The sequence below is a fragment of the Cyprinus carpio genome, chromosome A1 (assembly GCF_018340385.1).
Source record: "Cyprinus carpio isolate SPL01 chromosome A1, ASM1834038v1, whole genome shotgun sequence".
Lineage (NCBI taxonomy): Eukaryota > Metazoa > Chordata > Actinopteri > Cypriniformes > Cyprinidae > Cyprinus > Cyprinus carpio.
Window position 1 is genome coordinate 24,630,912 of NC_056572.1, and position 20,078 is coordinate 24,650,989.

Below are 20,078 nucleotides of genomic sequence, written 5' to 3' on the forward strand. Positions count from 1 at the left end.
TGCAGTTAAAAGTATCCTTATGAATGGCCTCTCTGAGTAATTGTGTGTATTACAAAAAGAGAGAGAACTGTAATATTTGATTCAAAAAGCATTACAACCAAGCTAGCCTTACATTGTAATATCAACAAAAATGCAGTTATCAAGTAAACACAGTGGAACATTCACTGTAAACTTCTGTAAAAACTGAAGATGTGATGGTTCTTCTGCAGGTGGATGTGTCTTTAATTATGCACAAGAATGCATTATATTTTGAGTAAAACGAGTTCAATGTATGCAGCGTCTTGGTCTCACAGTGTCTCACACTGTCAGCATTGCAGATGGAGAACATATCCTCCTCTTTGGTTTCACACAGCAAACAATGCCTCGCTTGCTATGCGTCAGCAGCTCTTCCAGCTACTAAAAAAAAACAACTCCTTTTCTCTGTCAGTCCCATCTGGTGTGTCAGACCCCAGCCATCTCCGCTAAGCCCACACCCACACAACAAGACAGACAGAGAACGGGGAAATCAGGTTTCTTTCTCTCTGTCCTTGTTCAACAGGGGTAACATAGCCACGTAGAGATTTTTAATGAACACTCGATCAATACCACATCCTCTGAGGATTGCTTTAATACTGGATGGAAGTTTCACCCAGATGCCTCAAACATGTTGAGAGGCTCCTCTGACCGCTACTAAAATCTCACTAGAACGACAGGTTAACTGAATGGGCCTCAGACCAGACTTTTTTTACTCACTTAACTGCTCCCTGAGCTTCTTGAAAAGAGCATTCTGAGGCAAGACTGATGCAGCACAAGTCCTGATGGAAGGCCTTCATGCCAGCATGTGGCTTTCCAGCAGTTTTCATTTCATAGTTGTTCACAAGTCCTTTTTTTATCCTAAGCAGTTAAGCTGTCCACTGTTCTTTAGAATAACTGTGCACATCCTGCATATACTTTGTTTTTCCAGCATCTACTAGAAACTACAGACCTAATCTCTGAATCAATATGTAACATTGACTATTTATTTAGCAAAACAGAAAAAATATCATGTTAAATTATTTGTGCATTCATGACCAAAGCATGACTTCACAACCAAAACATCTATACACCCTCCCTTAACTATTCCCTTTTTTTAAATAAAGTGATACACATGGTGAGTAAGTTACATCTTCTGAACAGTGCCGATGGCCTCTCCACCTTGCTTCTAGCACTGAGGCCAAAAGCTGGAGAAACTCATAAAGGGGCCCCAGTGGACCAAACACCAGCCAAAGGAAGCATGGCATGCCAAGATTTCTTCAGTTCTGTTTTAAAAGATGGAGAAGCTGTTCATAAATACTTCATAGCTTTTCACACCTCTGAAAAGCATTTTACATTTAGGCACAGCCAGGCAGAGTTTTTCATTCGGTCTCTGTCTCAACGAATGAGTAGTGACACACTGGAGAAAATATTAACTCAGTCTTTCCACACTGCTTTCTTATTTTCACAGTTTAGCGAGCTGCTTTGTCCTCCCACTTATGTTTTTCACTAAATGATTTTAGAATAATTAATAGTCTGAGTCATTTTTTTAAAATCTGTTGTGTACCTTGTTCAACCTGAATTTGAAAAAGCAAGTTTTGATTGACATTGGTGAAATTTCTTTTCATAAATAGGCATACAAAAATGTAGCTTTGGTGCCTTGCAAAAAGTGGTTGATGATTGTAAATAAGGAAGGTGAGAGTTTGAGGTAATTTATGTGGGTGATTTGGAAATGCTCAGGGGACAGGCTGTCAGCGGCTCTACTCACAACACAACACCCTGAGGGATGGAAGGACATTTGGTTTTGCCCTTGATTTATTGCATCAGAAAGTTTTTTTATTCATTGGCGTGTCTCTTTCGAAGGTAAATGCAAGGGTTCACGACTGTTAATTGTTTTTTGTTGTTGTTTGTTTTTTGTTTTTGTTTTTTGTTTTGTTGGTGTTGCTTGCTGTTATTTTTCTCCCACTAATTCTGAATATAGTTTCTCGTTGTGTCACAGGAAGCCAGTTTCCTCATCCTCTTGCTAATGATCATAATTGACATACAGTGAGAAATATGGAGCTGTATTTTAAGATGAAGCGTCACTGGGTCCTTGATAGCATTGCGAGTCCCACTGGTTACATAACCGCCAATCCTGCCTCATATAAGTTGCCTTGCATTTAGTTAACTGTAAATCTTACCACTCTGCATGTGAACCCTGCCCTGGTGAAGACTCATTCTTCCTGCTTCCTCTCTTATTCATTCATTCGGCATACACCTGAGGCAGTAGCGGCCCACTTCCAAACTGATCAGGCATTGTGCTTCCCTCCATTGCCCTCTTTCTCTCTCTCTCTCTCTCTCTCTCTCTCCACTCACCCCATGTAGAATTGGTATTTCTCTAAAGCCTGCTTTATCATTCATCGCTCCATTCCCAAGCCTCATCAACAAAGCGATCCACCTCTCATGATCTCGCCTACCTTTAGCTGTTTTAGCACTCGCGAGACAACCGAGGGAAAGGAAATGAGGAAAAAACCTAACAGCCAATTTACATTTTTGTCAGCTGAGAGAACTAGACGCTTTTTATTTTGCACTAGGCGCATTTGTATTCTAATAGCCTGGACGTGTTCCATACACATGCATGATTGTTCCCGAATGCCCTGCGGCTCTTAGATCCATGCGTGCCCATAAATTTAACTTCTTTTTAAGATTATTTATTCATCCACACTAGTTTCAGTTTCAGATGAATCCAACTGACCATCAAGAAACTGTTTAATTAACAATAAGAATCTGATACAGAGGTGAAAAACTTGCCACTACCATATTCGTTTCTCGTTTACAATGCCGAAAGTTAATGGAGTAGCCTGCTCAAAAGTGAGTCGGCGAGCAGCTCAATCAGATCAGCAGGGGGTGGCCGTCTTTCTGCCGGAGAAGTCAATACCGCCCACTCTCCCGTAACCCCCTGCTTCGGCTAAGGTCAGAGTGCTGGACATCGGCTGCTCCTTGAACGGGCCAACCCAGCAGGTATCTAATTTAATGAGAGAAAGAGTGAGAGAGGACCAGTTAGAAAGATATAGAGTGAGTTTGGAGCATGAGCTTAAGGAATTTTATAAGCCAATTACTGCTCAAATACTTTAATGAAACTCTCTCGCACCTCAACTCTTCTATACTCTCTCTCATTAACACTCCATGTCGTTGGAGCTCTTTTGTTGTATAATGTTACAACGAGCTGGAGAGCTTTATCTGCACATTTCAGGAATACCAGCGAAAGCCTACAGTTCCAGATAACAAGCACACATAAGAAACTTTACACACACAAGTAAACACACACAAATACACCAGCAAAGAGAGAAGGAGAATGATTTATGTGGGGAGGTTGTGTGTGTGCTCTGGGGGCATGAAGAGACCCAGTGGGGGTTGTTGGCAGGTCTAAATTACCTTTATTAGAGGGAACGTCTGCAGCTAACACTGCTGTTACTCAGAAAGAGGATCAGCCTGTCCCCTCAGAGCAGCCCACCTCAGCACAGCTACCACACACAACTACATACAAGGACCCATATACAGTCTCTCCTATGAGATTCTCATACTAATGCAAGACAAAACCAACTAATGATGTCACAAATCATGGGGAAATCACGATTACCACTAGATTAAAGGGTTACTCCACCCCAAAATGAAAATTTTGTCATTAATCACTTACCCCCATGTTGTTCCAAACCCGTAAAAGCTTTGTTTGTCTTCGGAACACAATTTAAGATATTTTGGATGAAAACCGGGAGGCTTGTGACTGTCCCATAGACTGCCAAGTAAATTGCACTGTCAAGGTCCAGAAAAGATTGAAAAGCATCGTCAGAATAGTCCATCTGCCATCAGTGGTTCAACCGTAACATTATGAAGCGACGAGAATACTTTTTGTATGCAAAGAAAGCAAAAATATCGACTTTATTCAACAATTTGTCTCCTCTGTGTCTCTCTGCATCAGCCAACTGGTCCCCCGTATAATGATCCGGCCTCATGGTGGTTTAGTTCCTACAGAATCCTATAGACTGTACACTATCCTATATGACTTTCCAAGCATGTTCTTTAGATGCATCACGGGGGAAACAAAATGTGCTCAAATAGGTGCTGATTCACCTAGCTCGTCATGCTGCCCACAGGGACCGTTTGCAGAATCCGTGAAAGAACGTTTGGCAAACCCACCCTGAAATGTAGCCAGTTGTGTTTCTAGCGACACCTGAATTGAACCTCGTGTCACAGATATACAGGCTAAGTGTGATTTCTGAACCCTTGAATTCCAAGCATGGTTTGGTTTCAGACATTTCAGGAACAAGTAAAATGAGACAGCCAAAGCAGCTGTTTAAACATATCACTCCACAACACAGCCTGTGCTGAGAGTTTCTCTGAGTAAAGTAATGCACAAACAAATCAATACAAGACATGTAGCTTTTTATTCTTCTTTCAAAAGGTCAATATAGGGGCTTGATTACACAACATTTCTCTGATTAGTTTTTTTTTTTTTTTTTTTTTTTTTTAATGTTTATTAGAGTTTAATGACTTTTCTTCACTATTGTGACACATTTCCATTTGAAACAGCTTTTCGAGAAAAAAAAAAGTAGAGCGGTTCTTGATTTTTGTCCATCGGGAATGGATTGAATTGTTAGTTTACTGTCGCTTGCTAATTTATGCGATTGTTTCATGTGAGTGATAGGTTGATGGAGGAGAGGGACTGAAACTCGTCTGGCCATAAGACAGTTTTATTGCCCTGCGCCTGTGTACACATCATCAAGGAAGAGATGTTGTTGCGAGGGGCAAGGGACTTTGTTTTTGATTAAAGATTAAAGATTATGATGGCATGAGTTAAAAAAAAAGAATGATGTGCACGAATTATTTATAATAAAAACTGCAGTAATCCATAAAAAAATATGAATTGTGACCATTTTTTCTAGTGGTGTTTATAGTGGGACGTATCACCATTACTTTTGATGATACTTTAAGTATTACTCTTTCTCCCACTCATTTTGTGATGCTTGAATAAATGTAGATATCACATGGCTTATTAAGTACAAGATTTCCTGTTACTTTTCTAAGGGATCAAACCTACAATTACCCTGGCAGAAAATAAAGATCCTCTAGACATTGAAGGAGGGTCCCAAGTCATATACAGGAGCCAGAATATCATAGAAACTTGGGGGTGAAGGTGACTTGGGCCAGCAACCTCATAGCAACTGTCCCTAGCAACCATCGGCAATGATGGTTTACAGGGGCAAACTTTTTTATATTGATATATATCCTTCATTCTTAAGTGATCATTTCTTTCTCTTGTGTCTCTTTCTCCACAGCCATGCATCTCTTTGGATTGAATTGGCAGCTGCAAGAGACTGAGGGCTATGCTTTTGAGAACGGCCAGGTCAAATCTGACGCCACGGCAACCAACACAGTTACTGCCCTGTCTACTGAAAACAGTAAGGGTCAAATGCACACGTACCCACTCATGCACTGATGCATAATATGGCACAGGCACAATCTGTTCAAGCCCCTTCACCAGCACAAAACACATTTGCATTTAGTAAACAGACTGGAGAACACACACACAGTAATAGGCTAGAGAAAATTACCAAACAGACTCACTCCTACACAACTACACCTCTAGGACCCTCCGCCATGAAGACCCACACTCCCTTAAATAAACATAACTCGAGCTAAACAAACACCCCCACACACTCCCATCCCCCCAGCCACAAACACTCCCACGCACAAATGGAAATCACACACTCCAAAACCATTTTCTTTGCACCATGCCATCTTTCCTGGCACTCGGATGTGTGTTTCAGTGATCTGTGATGAGTGTAAATCTCTCTGTGGTTGTGAGAGCAACAGGCTTACATGCCTCAGCATTTAGACACTAGTCTTACAGTATCAGGGTGGCTGCTTTGATGTGTCAGCTGTCACGGCTGTTGCAGACATGTCCAGGAATCAGGAAGATGAGCCAAAAAACACATTTAGATGAAAATATTGTATTTAATGGGAGAATATGAGAAGGCTTTGTGTGTGCAGAATGCACTATAAATGAATTTGTGAGATTGTCTGGGCCTTTTGGACCATGAAGCCAAGTAGTGAGAATTGTGAAATGCCCTGGCATTCTACCCAGTATCTCTCTTTCTTTATCTTTCTCTCTCTTGAAAGTAGGATTCACTCTGTCCTTAATATTAGCTGTCACACAAACCTACTGACCAGTGAAATGGAGTGCCATTATTACATGCACTCAGAAACACACATTGGCTATGCTCAAAAAGCAACAGAAATGGCTGTCAGTCATGTTTTACGGTGCTAAATTCAGATCCATTCATGCCTAGTTCGGTTATAAATGGAACAACCAACTGACTTGAACTTTCAACATTCACAACTGCATTTTAAGAGTGAGTTCGGTAAACCTTTGCTGTGTGAATGTTGGTCTAGCTCTCACAAGGCTCTCACAAAAAGTGAATTTCTTAAATAGTATGTTTGTCTTGTTTTTCAAAAAAAACAAAAAAACAACACCTAAACATTGAAAAAGAAAATATGTAGAGTAGGGACTTGACTCTGTGCATAGGTTGTTGAATGGATTTTGCGATGAGCTTACAGTGGCTGGTTTAAATGGCCTAAATTCGAGAATTCTTGCATAAATCACCATTTTTACAAGATTTTGATAAAACAATTATGAGCTCACAACGTCTTTTTTGTTTTTAATTAAACATACATGGACCAGCCGTTAACAATAGAAAAAAAAAAGAAATAGATTTCATTTCATGCCTACTTCAAATTTAAATCGAGATTCATTTACTTGAGGCAAAATGACAACATATTAAGTCTTTTTTTCTGATAAATTTATCAAAATTAAATGAGAAAATATCTTCCTCTGGGGGAAGAAAAATAAATTTGTTTTCCATTTGAATTGTTAAATTTTCTTTCCCATTGGCAGATATTTGTTCTTGATATAAACAAACATTTTTAATTAAAAATAATAATAATAATAATAACAAATATCAGAAAACAAAACTTCTTATCTTACATTAGTTTGTTTCTCAAGTGGATCGTTTCATACAGTGCAATTGTGTTTTATTCATGTAGGGTTTCAGTGTTTCAAAAAAAAAAAAAAAAAATAGGTGTTTCATCTGAGGGTTTTCAATCCTGTCATTGTATCTTCTCCAGATCAGCTCTCATCAGTTTTGTGGTCTGTTCATGACCCAGATGCTGCATTCTACACTCAGTTAAAAATTGAAAGCCATTGTCGGTTAATTAAGATTTGATGGAAGAACTCGAACTTCGACTTGTTTATTAAATAACATTATGGCAATTGTGAAAAGACATGCCGGTGTTATAGAAGTCACTGTCTTTGATGTTTACTGTCACTATGGTTACCGCTGTAAGAATAGAACAGAGGGCTGACTTCAGTTATTCATTCATACAGACAGTGTTCAGTTCACTTCTGTAAGCTGTAAGGGGTCCTGAACACCTGTTGTGATAAAATGGTGCGAGTAAATACAGCTATCAGTCCCAAACATTGACTGCCACTGATGCACAGTACATGCATCACACAAAGGAAAGTGCTAACTTAACAAATACATTCACTAAGGCTGCTTTTCATCGACTATAGCTCAGCTTTCAATACTATAGTCCCCATCAAGCTAGCTTCTAAACTCATGGACCTCTGCCTGAATTCTTCACTCTGCAACTAATTCTTGATTTCCTCACTGGTAGACCTCAAGTGGTAAAAGTAGGCCAGTTCACCTCCAACTCCATCACCTTGAATGTGGGAGCTCCACAGGGCTGTGTCCTGAGTCCCCTGCTCTACTCTCTCTACACACATGACTGCGTGTCTTCCCACAGCTCCACATCTATTATCCAATTTGCTGATGATACTGTAGTTCTGGGCCTCATTTCCAACAATAATGAAGCTGCATACTTGGATGAGGTAGAGAAACTCACATCATGGTGCCAGGACAATTGTCTCTCTATGAATGTGAGTAAAACTAAAGAGCTGATTTTGGACTTCAGGAAGAGACAGCAGCAGCCCTATACTCTTCTTATGATCAGCGGGACCCCTGTGGAGAGGGTGAGCAGCTTCAAGTTCCTTGGTGTTAACATCTCCGAGGACCTGACTTGGTCTACCCACATTCAAACACAGGTTAATAAAGCCGGGCGAAGACTGTACCATCTGCGACAGCTGAGAAAATGCAGGGTTTCACCAGCAATCCTGAAAACTTTCTGTCCAGGGGCCATAGAAAGTGTATTGACTCAGTGTATCTCAGTGTGGTATGGGAACAACTCCAGTCAAGACTGCAAAGCCATGCAGAGAGTTGTGCGCTTAGCTGAGCACATCACAGGGTCTGCTCTCCCCTTGCTGGAGGACATCTACCTCAAACGTTGCAAAAGCAGAGCTGTTAAAATCATCAAGGACTCAAACCACCCTAGCAATGGTCTTTTCACTTTGCTGCCATCTGGTAAGCGCTTCCGTAGCCTGATGGCAAAAACTGAGAGACTTAGGAGGAGTTTCTTCCCCCAGGCCGTCAGGCTCCTAAACTCAAAACCAGCCTCTTAACATCTACATGTCTCCACTTAATAATCACTTAATCAGTAAGATATTCATCATTCTCTACCTCATATTGACATATTGACACTGTCACAACCTGTTTGCACATTCGCCTCTTGTACATTCCTTTGTATCTTAATATTTATGACTACAGTATACTTTCATGCACATTTTATTTTCTATTCTATATTTAATTCTACAGAATACTTTTTTATTGTATTTTACGCTTAATTTTTAATACCTATATTTATGTATATTTTCCTCTGTGTTGTATTCTTTACTAACTTCACTGTCCATGGAGCGGACCTGACTCACATTTCACTGCTGGTTATATATCCTCTATATAATCGTGTATGTGACAAATAAAAATCTTGAATCTTGAATCTGATACATGCGTGCCAGAGATTTTATTTAGTCTGTCTGCATTAAAATTCACAAGACAAGTCACACACTCATAACACACAGACTGTAAGTTGATAGGTTTCATCTGAATTAGAAATAACACATGAAAAATTAAACAAACATTTTATTTATTTAAATATATGTTCTATTTTTAATAATCTCCATTGTCAAGTGGCACAGTACCTAAGGGCATTCAGCCTACCTTTGCTGGCACATTTACATATTTTAAAATGTTTTTAAATATTGTAAATGTTAAATAGAATACAACATTTGGGTTCCAGTAGTGAAACTGGGAAGTGATTGTTTTTAATGCTAACTTAAAAAACCTTTAAATACAGACCTGTTGTGAGTCCGAGGTGATGGTACAATATGTGTTTTTTTTTTTTTTTTTTGAAGCCATCTGTTCTCATTATTTCAACTTATTTTTTAAAATAATCGTATTTAACAGTGGAATTTGTGGTGAAAACTACATTACCCATGATGATGTACAGAAAATTCCAGTAGTCATAATTTATATATGCATATTTTGCAATAAAAAAACAAAAAAAAACATAATTTTATATTTCACTATCTTTTAGAATTTGATTGTCATTCCCAATGCTTCATGGGATTGTAGTTCTTTCCTTCATTAAAGCTGTTATGTACACAGTTCAATACAGCTGTCTTTTTGTCTGATTTTCAATACTTTTTTGCTTCAAATTAAAGTTTGTAATGTTATAATTCACCTTATAGCTGGCTGGCTTGTTACATGGCGTATAACGCTTTAACAAAGCATTTTTTTTAAATCCCTATAGGAAAAAAAAATACCAGAACCAGTGCTGCTGAAAAAGTGGGCGGGCACTAATGCACACTTATATACATCTGTGCTCTACAGGAACCAGTGAGATTTCACTGTGAGTAGAGCAAAGTTGTGGCAGAATAAGAGAAGAGCTCATATTAAAATGCAAGAGATGCTTTTGGTTTGTCAACCCAGTGTAAGGCACTTATGATTTACAGCATATGCTAAATAGCAAATACAATAAGAAATAAATAACCTCACAGAAACAGGCGCTATCGTTTTCTCCCACCCACCAGCAGGTGTATTCCCACAGGGTCTCCCTCACTTAAGTACTAATTCAAGCACTCAGACACAGGGGGACACACACTCATAATGCGAAGATGGATGGCCATATGTTTGAAGGCCATTATGATGATGCCCCTTACAGTAATGTGTTTGTTCTTGAGGTGATGGACGTGTCCACGCTTGCAGTGATGTAGCATTAGATTAGGGCATTTCTGCATCAGCTATAGGACATTTTCAGTCTCTATAATGTCTGTTTGTCATCAGCAGAGTTAAGAAATTGGATGTGCTTTTATCAATTGGTCATAAATTGTGGGTAAATTGATTGTGATGCAGTTATATATGAGTCTGTGGCTGTTTAGTTACACAGCAAGGGGAAGTCATTCATCTCCCCTTAAGCAGCAGTGACACAATCAGGTTACATTTATTTGAGCAGAGTTTGCATTCAGCATAGTCAGTCTTTTGTTTCCTAGCACTAGCCCCCACCTCGCTTTTTTCCCTTTCTCATTGAAAGAAATAAAAATTTGTATGCCATTGAGTGCAAAGGAATGTTAATGTGTTAACAGGGCAGGAGAATTTGCTATGGCAGAAGCTTCCAGCGGTGGGTCTTTAGTCTGCTGTGAGGGCCAAACAGGATGAGGGGGGTCCTGTAGAAGAGCAGCTAGTTAATGAAGCCATCAGCAATGTGAACAATCACACAGCTTACTCTCAATCAATACAGACAGCAGCTAACACCCCCACCTCCTTCAGTTAACCTTTATCTGTGCATGCATGCCCACCAACACCACCACGGCTCTCTGTGAAGGACGTGACACATACACACACAGGCAGCAGAGCAAAAATTGCAGTCAAGCGATTTTTGGTCAACATACAGTGGGTATAGAAAAGAATCACCCCCTTTAAAATAATCACATTTTGTTGCTTTGCAGCCTAAAATGAAGATGGACACAGTTTGTGTTTTATCCAGATGTATTTACTCATTGCAACATATAACATCCAAGTAAAAGATATAACACAAACAGGTCCGAATAAATTAAAACAAATTATCACTGAGTTGGAAAAAGGATCACCCCCTTGTGTCTGTATTTTGTAGAACCACCTTTTGCTTTAATTACAGCCTTTAGTCTGTTAGGATATGTCTTTCCAATGATTTTAATTCTAATATGCTGATTTGATGCTCAAGAAACATTTATTACTATTATCAATTTTCAAAAAACTTGTGCTGCTTAATATTTTTGATACTTTTTTTATTTTTTGATCAATCGAATATATAAAAAAAAAAAAAAAAACAGTATTTATTTAAAAATTTTGTGACAATATATTTCTTTATGGTCACTATGGATGAATTTGAATGCATCCTTACTGAATACAACTGTTAATTAATTAATTTTTTTTAAATGTACTAGCCCCAGACTTTTGAAAGGTAGTGTTTTTTCTTCGATAACTGACAAAAAAATTATTGATGAATCATCCTGCACTACACAGATATTTATCGAATCAGAAAGAGAATGTCCCACAGAAAATTTTGCTCATCAAGCCATGTCATGGGGTCTTTAATTAAGCAATATGACATGAGAAAGACAGTACAATTGTGAATGTTATACTCTATGGACTTTCTTCTATAAATATGAAATCAGTTCTTATCCAATCAAATGAACCGGATCTAACTGCTGTATAATTATAAATATAGACTAGCCACGATCTCTATCTGTAAAATGGCTTACAGAATTTTCTTTTATTAAGAAAATTTTAGACATATTTAGCTCTTTCATGAAGCATTTATCCTCACAAGGATGTCCCCGCTAGCTGGTTTTGTCAGGTTTTATTGTGTTTCTAGTGAGATTTTCAGACATTTCATGCCTACAAGGATAGAAAAGCTGCCCACACACACAGACACATGAATAGAAGCGCAGCAAATCCACACAGATGCATATTCTTACTGACAGACTGAACATGCATCACACACAGCAAAGTCTGACTTACATACCTGCTGTAGACCCTTTGAAATATGTACACACACTCATTTGTCTGTCTCTTCTTCTCCAGTGAAGACAAAGCGAGTAATAACTGAGGGTGCTGCTGTTGTCACCTGCAGTTCACCTTTCTTTGAAAGACAGCTGACCTAAAAGCACTCACTCCATAAAAGAGCTTCAAGTGCTCTGTGTACCTCCTTGTGTGTGTGTGTTCAAAGCAGGGACAATAGCCTCAGTGCAGTTTCTTTCCTAAATGACAGGATGTGCTTTAGATTGCCTGTCTCGCTTCAGAGGTGCGTGTGTTTGTATGTGACTAGGAATGTAGGGAATGTAATTAGCATATGAGGACTTGCTGTTTTTTTAAGAGATAGATTTCCATAAATGAAAGTAGATCAGTCGCTTTAATTTTCAGAAAATAATTTAGTGTTCCTCACACTGACTGCTTTTTATTTAAATACACACCCTTGAGAGACTCCATCATCCTCACACAGATGTAAGAAAGCTGTAGGCTTGCACTTAAAACTCCCACTTTTTATCCCTGGTGCCTGGAAGTGGAACCTAACATTGCATTTAGCAATGTTTCATGGGGCCTTATTTATGTGCTGCACCATTCTTAAACAAATCATCTGAGCAGCTCTGTATTCAGTCCCACTGCAGCAGCTAAGAGAGCCGAGCATGATACTCTCTCACACTCTTAATGAATATACCACTCCTTCTCCTAATGCACACTCTTCCACAGGCCCCAGTAAATTAAAAACTGCTCAAGTGACTTTTCTGAAAGTCATAAAGAGGCGCTAAATCTGCAACTGAATGCATTTGGAAGAAGGGGAGACACTTGGCAAAATCGAACGTGTAATGTTAATGTCTCTCAGGGCCCAACAGAAATGGTGTGAGAGAGAGAAAGTGGGCTGATGACAATGAAAGCATATGGAGGGAGTGTTGTGAAGGGAGTGAATAATAAGTAGAAAGTGAGAGAGGCAGAAACAAGTTCATTAAAAGGGAAATCAAGGATAGGTGTAGAGCAGAGTGATCAGTCACAAAAAAAGTGTTTTGATTTTCATGGGTTTAGCCTCATGCTGTTGATACTCTGACAATACAAGGTACAAAATGCCCCTTAATGGAAAAGTTAATTTTGTCAATGGGAGTATTTGACAGCACTTACAGAAATAAACTTAGTTCTTGGTTGTGTTTTTAATGTGACATGTCAAGTCAAAAATAATTATTTTAAAGACCCTGTCTCAAGACCCTGTGGGTCCATTCCATTCAGCTACGCTCCGTCTAGCCATTTGAAAGTAAGAATGTGTGCGTCTCCGGAGTCTTGACTGTTGCAGCTGTGGACTGAAAGTCACAGCGTGTGTGCAGTGTTGAAGCAAATTGCTGTCAAATGAATCGTACAGTGAGACACCGGCAAAAGTCACACCATACCCAATGACAAAATTAAGAATGAGGCCTCTTTTTGACATGTTTTTGTATAGTTGCATGACTTTTGTATAGTTGGTGATTGTAAACTCTTTTCCACCTAGATCTTTTCTATACAGCTATATTTCGTCGCAACTAGGGGCTGTCAAGCTTCAAAGATGACCAAAAAATAATGTATAATATTAAGAAATCATAAAACATCATAATAAGAACAAAAAAAAAAAAATTAAACCAAAAAAAAATTTTCTCCTTTCACCAAATGTCATGATATTAAACTGAGAAGATGAGAATGACAGAATGAGTAAATAATGTGAGAAGTTTTGTTGTTTTTGTTGAACTGTTATTTTAAGGGGCAGTGTGTAATTTCTGTGCCAACAACCATAAATGTAAAAATAATGGCATACCTGTATACCCACATTCTTCCAAATTTTTGCTTTTTACAGAGCCAGAGACAGTCACTGAGACAAGTGTCATTTCTAAGGACATCCAGTCAATGATATCTGTCAGATAGTAGTGGTATTTTATGTGGTACAAAAAAAAATACCCTTACCAACAGAAACATGCGTGCACACACACACATTTAAACAGTAAACATCAAGACAGTTTGGCAGATCACATGGCTAAGATAAAGAGAGAAGCTAAAGAAAGAGAAACAGAAAGAGAAGTACATGGCTTTAGGGAGTCTTTGCATCTAGCCAAAACAAACCTACTACATCTCTCCGATTCTCATGGGCAAATGCCAATTCAATATCCATGTCCAAGAAACACCATGGGCATCCCTGGCGCACACAGAAAGCAAATCTCTTTTCCACTGGCATTCTTTGAGCAACCCATCCCCTTCTTTTTATCCTGTGGACAATACTGTTGATCAGAGCTTCACAGATGGCTTCTCTCGTTTGCTCTGTAGAGCATTTATGGCCACAGGCGTGCTCACATTAAAACTAACAGTCAGCAAGTCCCCTCTAATTACTCTTTCATTCACTCCAACATGCTCTTTATGTAGCCGGCTGACTACATTAGCAACATGCGTGTGGTTAGTGCCCGCGTGCTACGGCATTACGCAATAATAATTAATGCAATATTAATGGCAGCTGCTCTCCATTAGCTAGCATATGAGTATAGCCTATTCTCCTTCTCCCATTACCGCTCCATTCCGCACTGTTTCCTTGTAACATGTTGTGAGGGGTTGGAATATGCCGAGGCTTCTGTCGTTGAGGTCATTGTGCGCTTGTGTGTGTAATTTCTAGACATTAGCTTTCCAGCTTGTTAAAGGAAGAGCTGTGAAGTCAAATAGCTTCACTTGTTCTCTGCATATAATATTACCACAGTTGGCTACTTTTGGAAGACAGTGGCTTGCCAATTCCCATTATGGCTTCAGCTATACTGGATGTATCAAATTTGTTCTAAAAACTCGTCAAGGTCCCTTTAATATCAGAAATGAATATGCCCACTGCTGACAAAGGTTGTGTTTTGCCAGAGATACTCGCTGTTTAACTACCATAGTATGATATATCATTGGAGAAATTAACTAGTTAGTGTTGACTGTTTACTAAGGTTACTGGTGTAAACAGTTGCCATATTTGTTCTCTGTTGTTTTTTTATTTAATTTTTATATTTACAGATGTTTGGTTCAATCAAGGTTTTTTATTTTACGTAATAATCTGGATTTCCCCCAGGTTACTAGAGTGCATTCACGTGCGCTCTTCAAAAAACGGCTCTTTCATTGTCTTGACAAACTAAAAGATGTCAAATGAAATATGTATTAATATGAAATATAGATTGTTCTGCATGTTAGCTTGCTTATTATTCTCAAGAGCATAATTTCTTCACGAGTCAAGATCATATGTTCGTTGGAGCTGAAGTTTTAGGGAAAAAATCTAATTGTTAAACTATGTTGCTAACAGTGAAACTCGATGCTTTTAATAAACATACCCTAGAGTATAATGGAATAAATTTTAGTTTATTCTTTACTGTTTGCTTGGTAATTCACTGTGATTTTTATCTTGGGAGTGAGGGTCAGAGAGAGTTTGTTTAAAGATGTAATTAAATGCTGAATGAAGTGATTTAATGATTTCTGAAATCAGATTATTCTGGTATGCCCTCATGAATGTTTGATCACACTTGAGGCTCTAGCAAGAATCACAATTGCATTGGCACACAGACATATATGCTGCTAATGGAGAAACTCGTGAACGGTTTCATTTAAAAAGAGATTCACTCATATACACCGTCTGTGTTTCAGGTTCTGTTTGAACACATAGATTGTTGCTTAATACCTTTATAGAACATACAGACTGTGATGTGAAAAGGTTACTGTATTGTTAGTTGTAGTTCCTGCTGCTGGTCGTTTTAATGTTATTGGTTTCCTGCCATACTAGCCATAATGCTTACATGATCACAAATGGAGTCTACTGCCTGTAAACAAGGCATTCGTGATGAACAAGATGAATAATTATTCATGCATGAATCAAACTTCCATGCAATGTCAAAAATTTCATGATTCCACATGGTTTTCCACACATCTCTTTTTAATTATGGCTCTGTATATGGGCAGAGGCAGATCACATAGAACAGGAAAATTGCTCACAGTTACCGTTAGCTTGTTTTCCATCTTGCATACATTCGACCACAGTATCTCAGAGGGCCAAATCACGTGTGCTGAAAATAAATAACTTCTACTTCCAGTAGGTTATTAGCATAAATATGGTTTGTCTGTCTCTTAAAAATGTCATCTTCCTCTATCTCTCTCTCTAGGAGTTTACTTTCAAGAGAATAACACCATAGACACAGGTGAGGTGGATGTGGGCCGTAGAGCAGTACAGGATGTCCCTCCAGGAACTTTTTGGCGCTCTCAGCTCTTCATTGACCAGCCACAGTCCCTCAAGTTCAACATCTCTGTCCAGAGAGGTGCTCTGGTGGGAGTCTATGGCCGGAAAGGCCTGCCGCCTACACACACTCAGGTATCAGAGACATTTTTGTTGCTGTTCTTGAAATGAATGTTCCACTTTAACTGAGAAATGTATATATTGGTTTGATGATGCCTACTCAAATGTTACAGACCAAGGGACTTGAGATTTTCTCCACTTTGTCATAGTTAGTACTGTCAAAATGAGCACACTTATGCATGTGATTTATTTTTTTCAGTTTAACGCTTTAAAAATATTTAACGCAATTAACGCAGAGTGGAGCTAGGGTTGGCCACCCCACTCACAACTGCTGCTTCTGTTTTGTTTTTTTGTTTTTTGACAAGAATTGCATTTATTTAGATGCAGAACTCCTTTATGACCACATCAAATGGGAGATTTTCAGACACGCACTCCAACTTTACCTTTAAAGCTGCTTTAAATCTCTGCATGCATGTATTTGTTATATATGAGTCACATTAAAGAACATGACTCTGAAATGCAGTGGTTTTCGGAACTGTCCTGGAGCACCCCAGCACTTTCTCCCTCATCTAACACACCAGATTCAACCCAACCGCTCATTAGTAGAGACTTTAAAACCTGAAGTGGGTCTGAAAAGTAAAGAGTTGTGAGAAAATAGGATGTGTGTCAGATGTGCGTTCAGCTAATAACCCAGCTGCCGTGATATCTGTTAATCAAAGAACAGAAGAAAAAAGGAGGAAATCTATAACTTTTGCAGCTTTAAGGATTCATCTATATTTCATTTAGAATTTAGTGTTTGATAATTTCATTTAATTTCTGTATATTTCCTACTTGCTGAAGGGCACAGGTAAATATTATATTTATTATAATGGGTTAATGTGAAAAATGTTTTAAGTTCACTTAAATTAAAAGTTGTTTTTTAAAGTCTAATAAATGTTCAGATTGCTAGCTCTCAATTATACTTTAATGTTGAATGGCTATAGTCAATGGTTAAATATTTCATACAATTTCAATAATAGAGACGTCAGTAGTATTCATATCAGTGATACTCGCCTTAAGTCATAAAAAGATGGCATTAAACAAATATTTAAAAATATACTGTCTTTATGTTGTTTCTACATTAATTTGAAGATTGAATGTGAAATTATTGCAAACATAAAAGTAAATTTAAAATCTTTGTTAGGTGTGATTAATTGCAATTAATTTCGGTAAAAATGTGCAATTAATTAGTTATGTTTTTAATCAATTGACAGCACTAATCATAATGTTCATTAAGAACATTAAGGAACATTTTACATTATAAAATGCTTAGCAGATCATTGTGATGTTAAATGCTTATTGCATTAGTTAAAAACATCACGCAATATTTTCAAGAAACTTCTGTTTTCTCCTGCAGTATTTTCACTGACCCCAAGGGGTCTGCTGGATTTAGATGATCTCTGTGGGTGCCAAATGACAGTTAAAAATAGCACCATTGCGTCTTTTTCCAATGCCCATAATGCTAAATCAAGAAGATTTGAGCAATCTTTTGTAGAATGATGTTTTTCACATTGATAATTCTCTTAATTTCCATTTTATAATTACAGTCATAGTTCTCAGTGTAACCAGATGTAATAAATACCAAAACACCCACTGTTCCAATTACTGTCCTGCTTTTAGATGAGGCTCACATATCTGCTACAAAAGGCAGACAGCAAACTTTACTCAAAAGACCATTACTTTTGTTATACTTTCAAACCTGACCTTCAAAGCTCCACGGTTGAGCTCGACAATCCAATTCAGTTTCCATTTTCGGTGTCATTCTAATTCAGACTTACTTCTATGCATGTTTTGCCCACTTTGATTAAAAACTGGCCTTCGCAAACCAATTATTTCTCCTTGTCCTGTTTCTTTCTTCTTGCTAAGCAACATCAGTGCCTAGGCTTCTTCAAGGGTACATCACAAAACCTGTAAATGCTTAATAGAGGTAATTGGCAGCGGAGGCCTCCACAATAAGAGTCAATAGCACTGGCCCAGTGCTTTAATTGCCACAATGAATCAATATGTTTCTTAAAGGCTGAATAAAGGATAGGTTGAAGTTCTATTGACAGACAGAGGCGTGGATACTTTTGTTTTCCCACTGATCGAAATGTCTTCTCGTTTTGTCAGACATAGTCTTGTAATTTCTTGCTCACTTATTCTTCCTTTCTCTCTCTTGTGTCATTCTCCAAAGGGTCTCTCAGGAAGCAAATATCTTTTTAATGCACTGTAAATTGAGAAAAGCATGTTAAACTCATCAGAGGCCTTGACTCAAACTCACTCTTCGGGAGTAGCTTGTTAAAGTGACAAAAAATCATAAAAATAACATTGTGACAAAGCATTTCTAAAATGTAGAACATCTTTTTAAAGAGCTTTCGCTATCATTCAGAAAGAGGATACCAGAGTGTAAGCACCCTCTTGATTCCAAACATATTCATTACATCACTTGCAAAATATTCGCAAACAGTCTCTTGCAATTTATATGTAATAGAGCCAAATGCTCTTCAAAAACAATTCTTTGACATTGTATTGTATAACACATCAGACTTCAGATATACTGCACAGTTATATTCAGATCAAATAGGGGGAGCTGCAGTGAATATTTGCTGTTACTGCACTATGCTCTGATCTGTCTGTGATTAAACTGGGATTTGATTTGTTGTGTGTGTGTTTGTGTACAGTATGACTTTGTGGAGCTGTTGGATGGCAGCCGTCTGATAGCTAAAGAGAAGCGTGGACTGGTGGAGGTGGAAGGAGCAGCCAGGAAGTCTCGTTCAGTTAACGTTCATGAGGCAGAGTTCATCCGCTACCTGGACTCAGGCACCTGGCACCTCGCCTTTTACAATGACGGCAAAAACACTGAGCAGGTCTCCTACAACACCATCATCATAGGTAAATGATGAATATACATATATCACATTATGTTGTTTTTATACATGTTTTAATTATATACAGTACTGTGCAAAAGTCTTAAGGCCATTAATATGTGATTCAACAAAAAACAGTTTTAAGCCAGTCATTTCTATCTTTTGCTGTAGTGTCAAATATCAGTTTACATTTCCAAACAAGATGCTTGAAGAAAATCTTTTTATGACATTATTTTTGAAAGTATCGACATTTACAGCATTTTTACACAAGTGTCTAAAACTTTTCACATTAGCTTTGTAGGAAGGTTTCTTCAAGTGTCTTGGAGACGTTGCCACCATTCATCTGGATTTAGTCTGCTTCAGTTTTTTCTGATTCTTCATGTAATTCCAGATAACCTCAATGAAGGCGAAATCGGATCAGAAATAACTCACTTAAAACCATTTTTTGTTGGTAAAAATACTAATGGTCTAAGACTTTTGATACAGTACTGTATCATGACATAAAATCAATTTGATTTTTTTTAAGAATCCGCTCTATTTTTTGGTTGCTATTCCAGTTTGTGACATAGACCATGTTAACTTGCCCCCACTGCAGCACAAGATGCTCTTGGAACATTCTCAAATAATTCAGGATCACATGATGATCAGGTTTTACAACTTCAAAATAAGAGTTCTTGACCCTTGAATGTTGTTGTCAGTAGATCAAAAAGGAGGCATGCAAACTATTAAAGCATTGTAAAATTCAATTAAAATTTCAGTTAATTTGATGTGCTGATAATATTATTTATAGGAAAACACGGTGTACAATATACACTTCTAAAACTTTGAGGTAAGTCAGATTTAAAACGAAAGAACAAAAGAAAGAAATCCTTTAATAATCAAAATTAGCAGTAAAGACATTTATAATAATTAAGCAAA

At 38.0% G+C, this 20,078-nt stretch overlaps 1 protein-coding gene across 15 annotated transcripts in view; it reads left to right on the plus strand.

The window, feature by feature from the left end:
* Positions 1 to 20,078, plus strand: part of LOC109087255 (teneurin-3) — a 489,736-nt gene that overhangs the window by 401,857 nt on the left and 67,801 nt on the right. For all 15 annotated transcript variants that reach the window (XM_042758649.1, XM_042758644.1, XM_042758654.1 and 12 more), the window contains 3 exons: positions 5,307 to 5,429; positions 16,145 to 16,350; positions 18,975 to 19,185. In XM_042758649.1, coding sequence (XP_042614583.1) covers positions 5,307 to 5,429; positions 16,145 to 16,350; positions 18,975 to 19,185 — 540 coding nt within the window. The remainder of the gene's footprint in view (positions 1 to 5,306; positions 5,430 to 16,144; positions 16,351 to 18,974; positions 19,186 to 20,078) is intronic.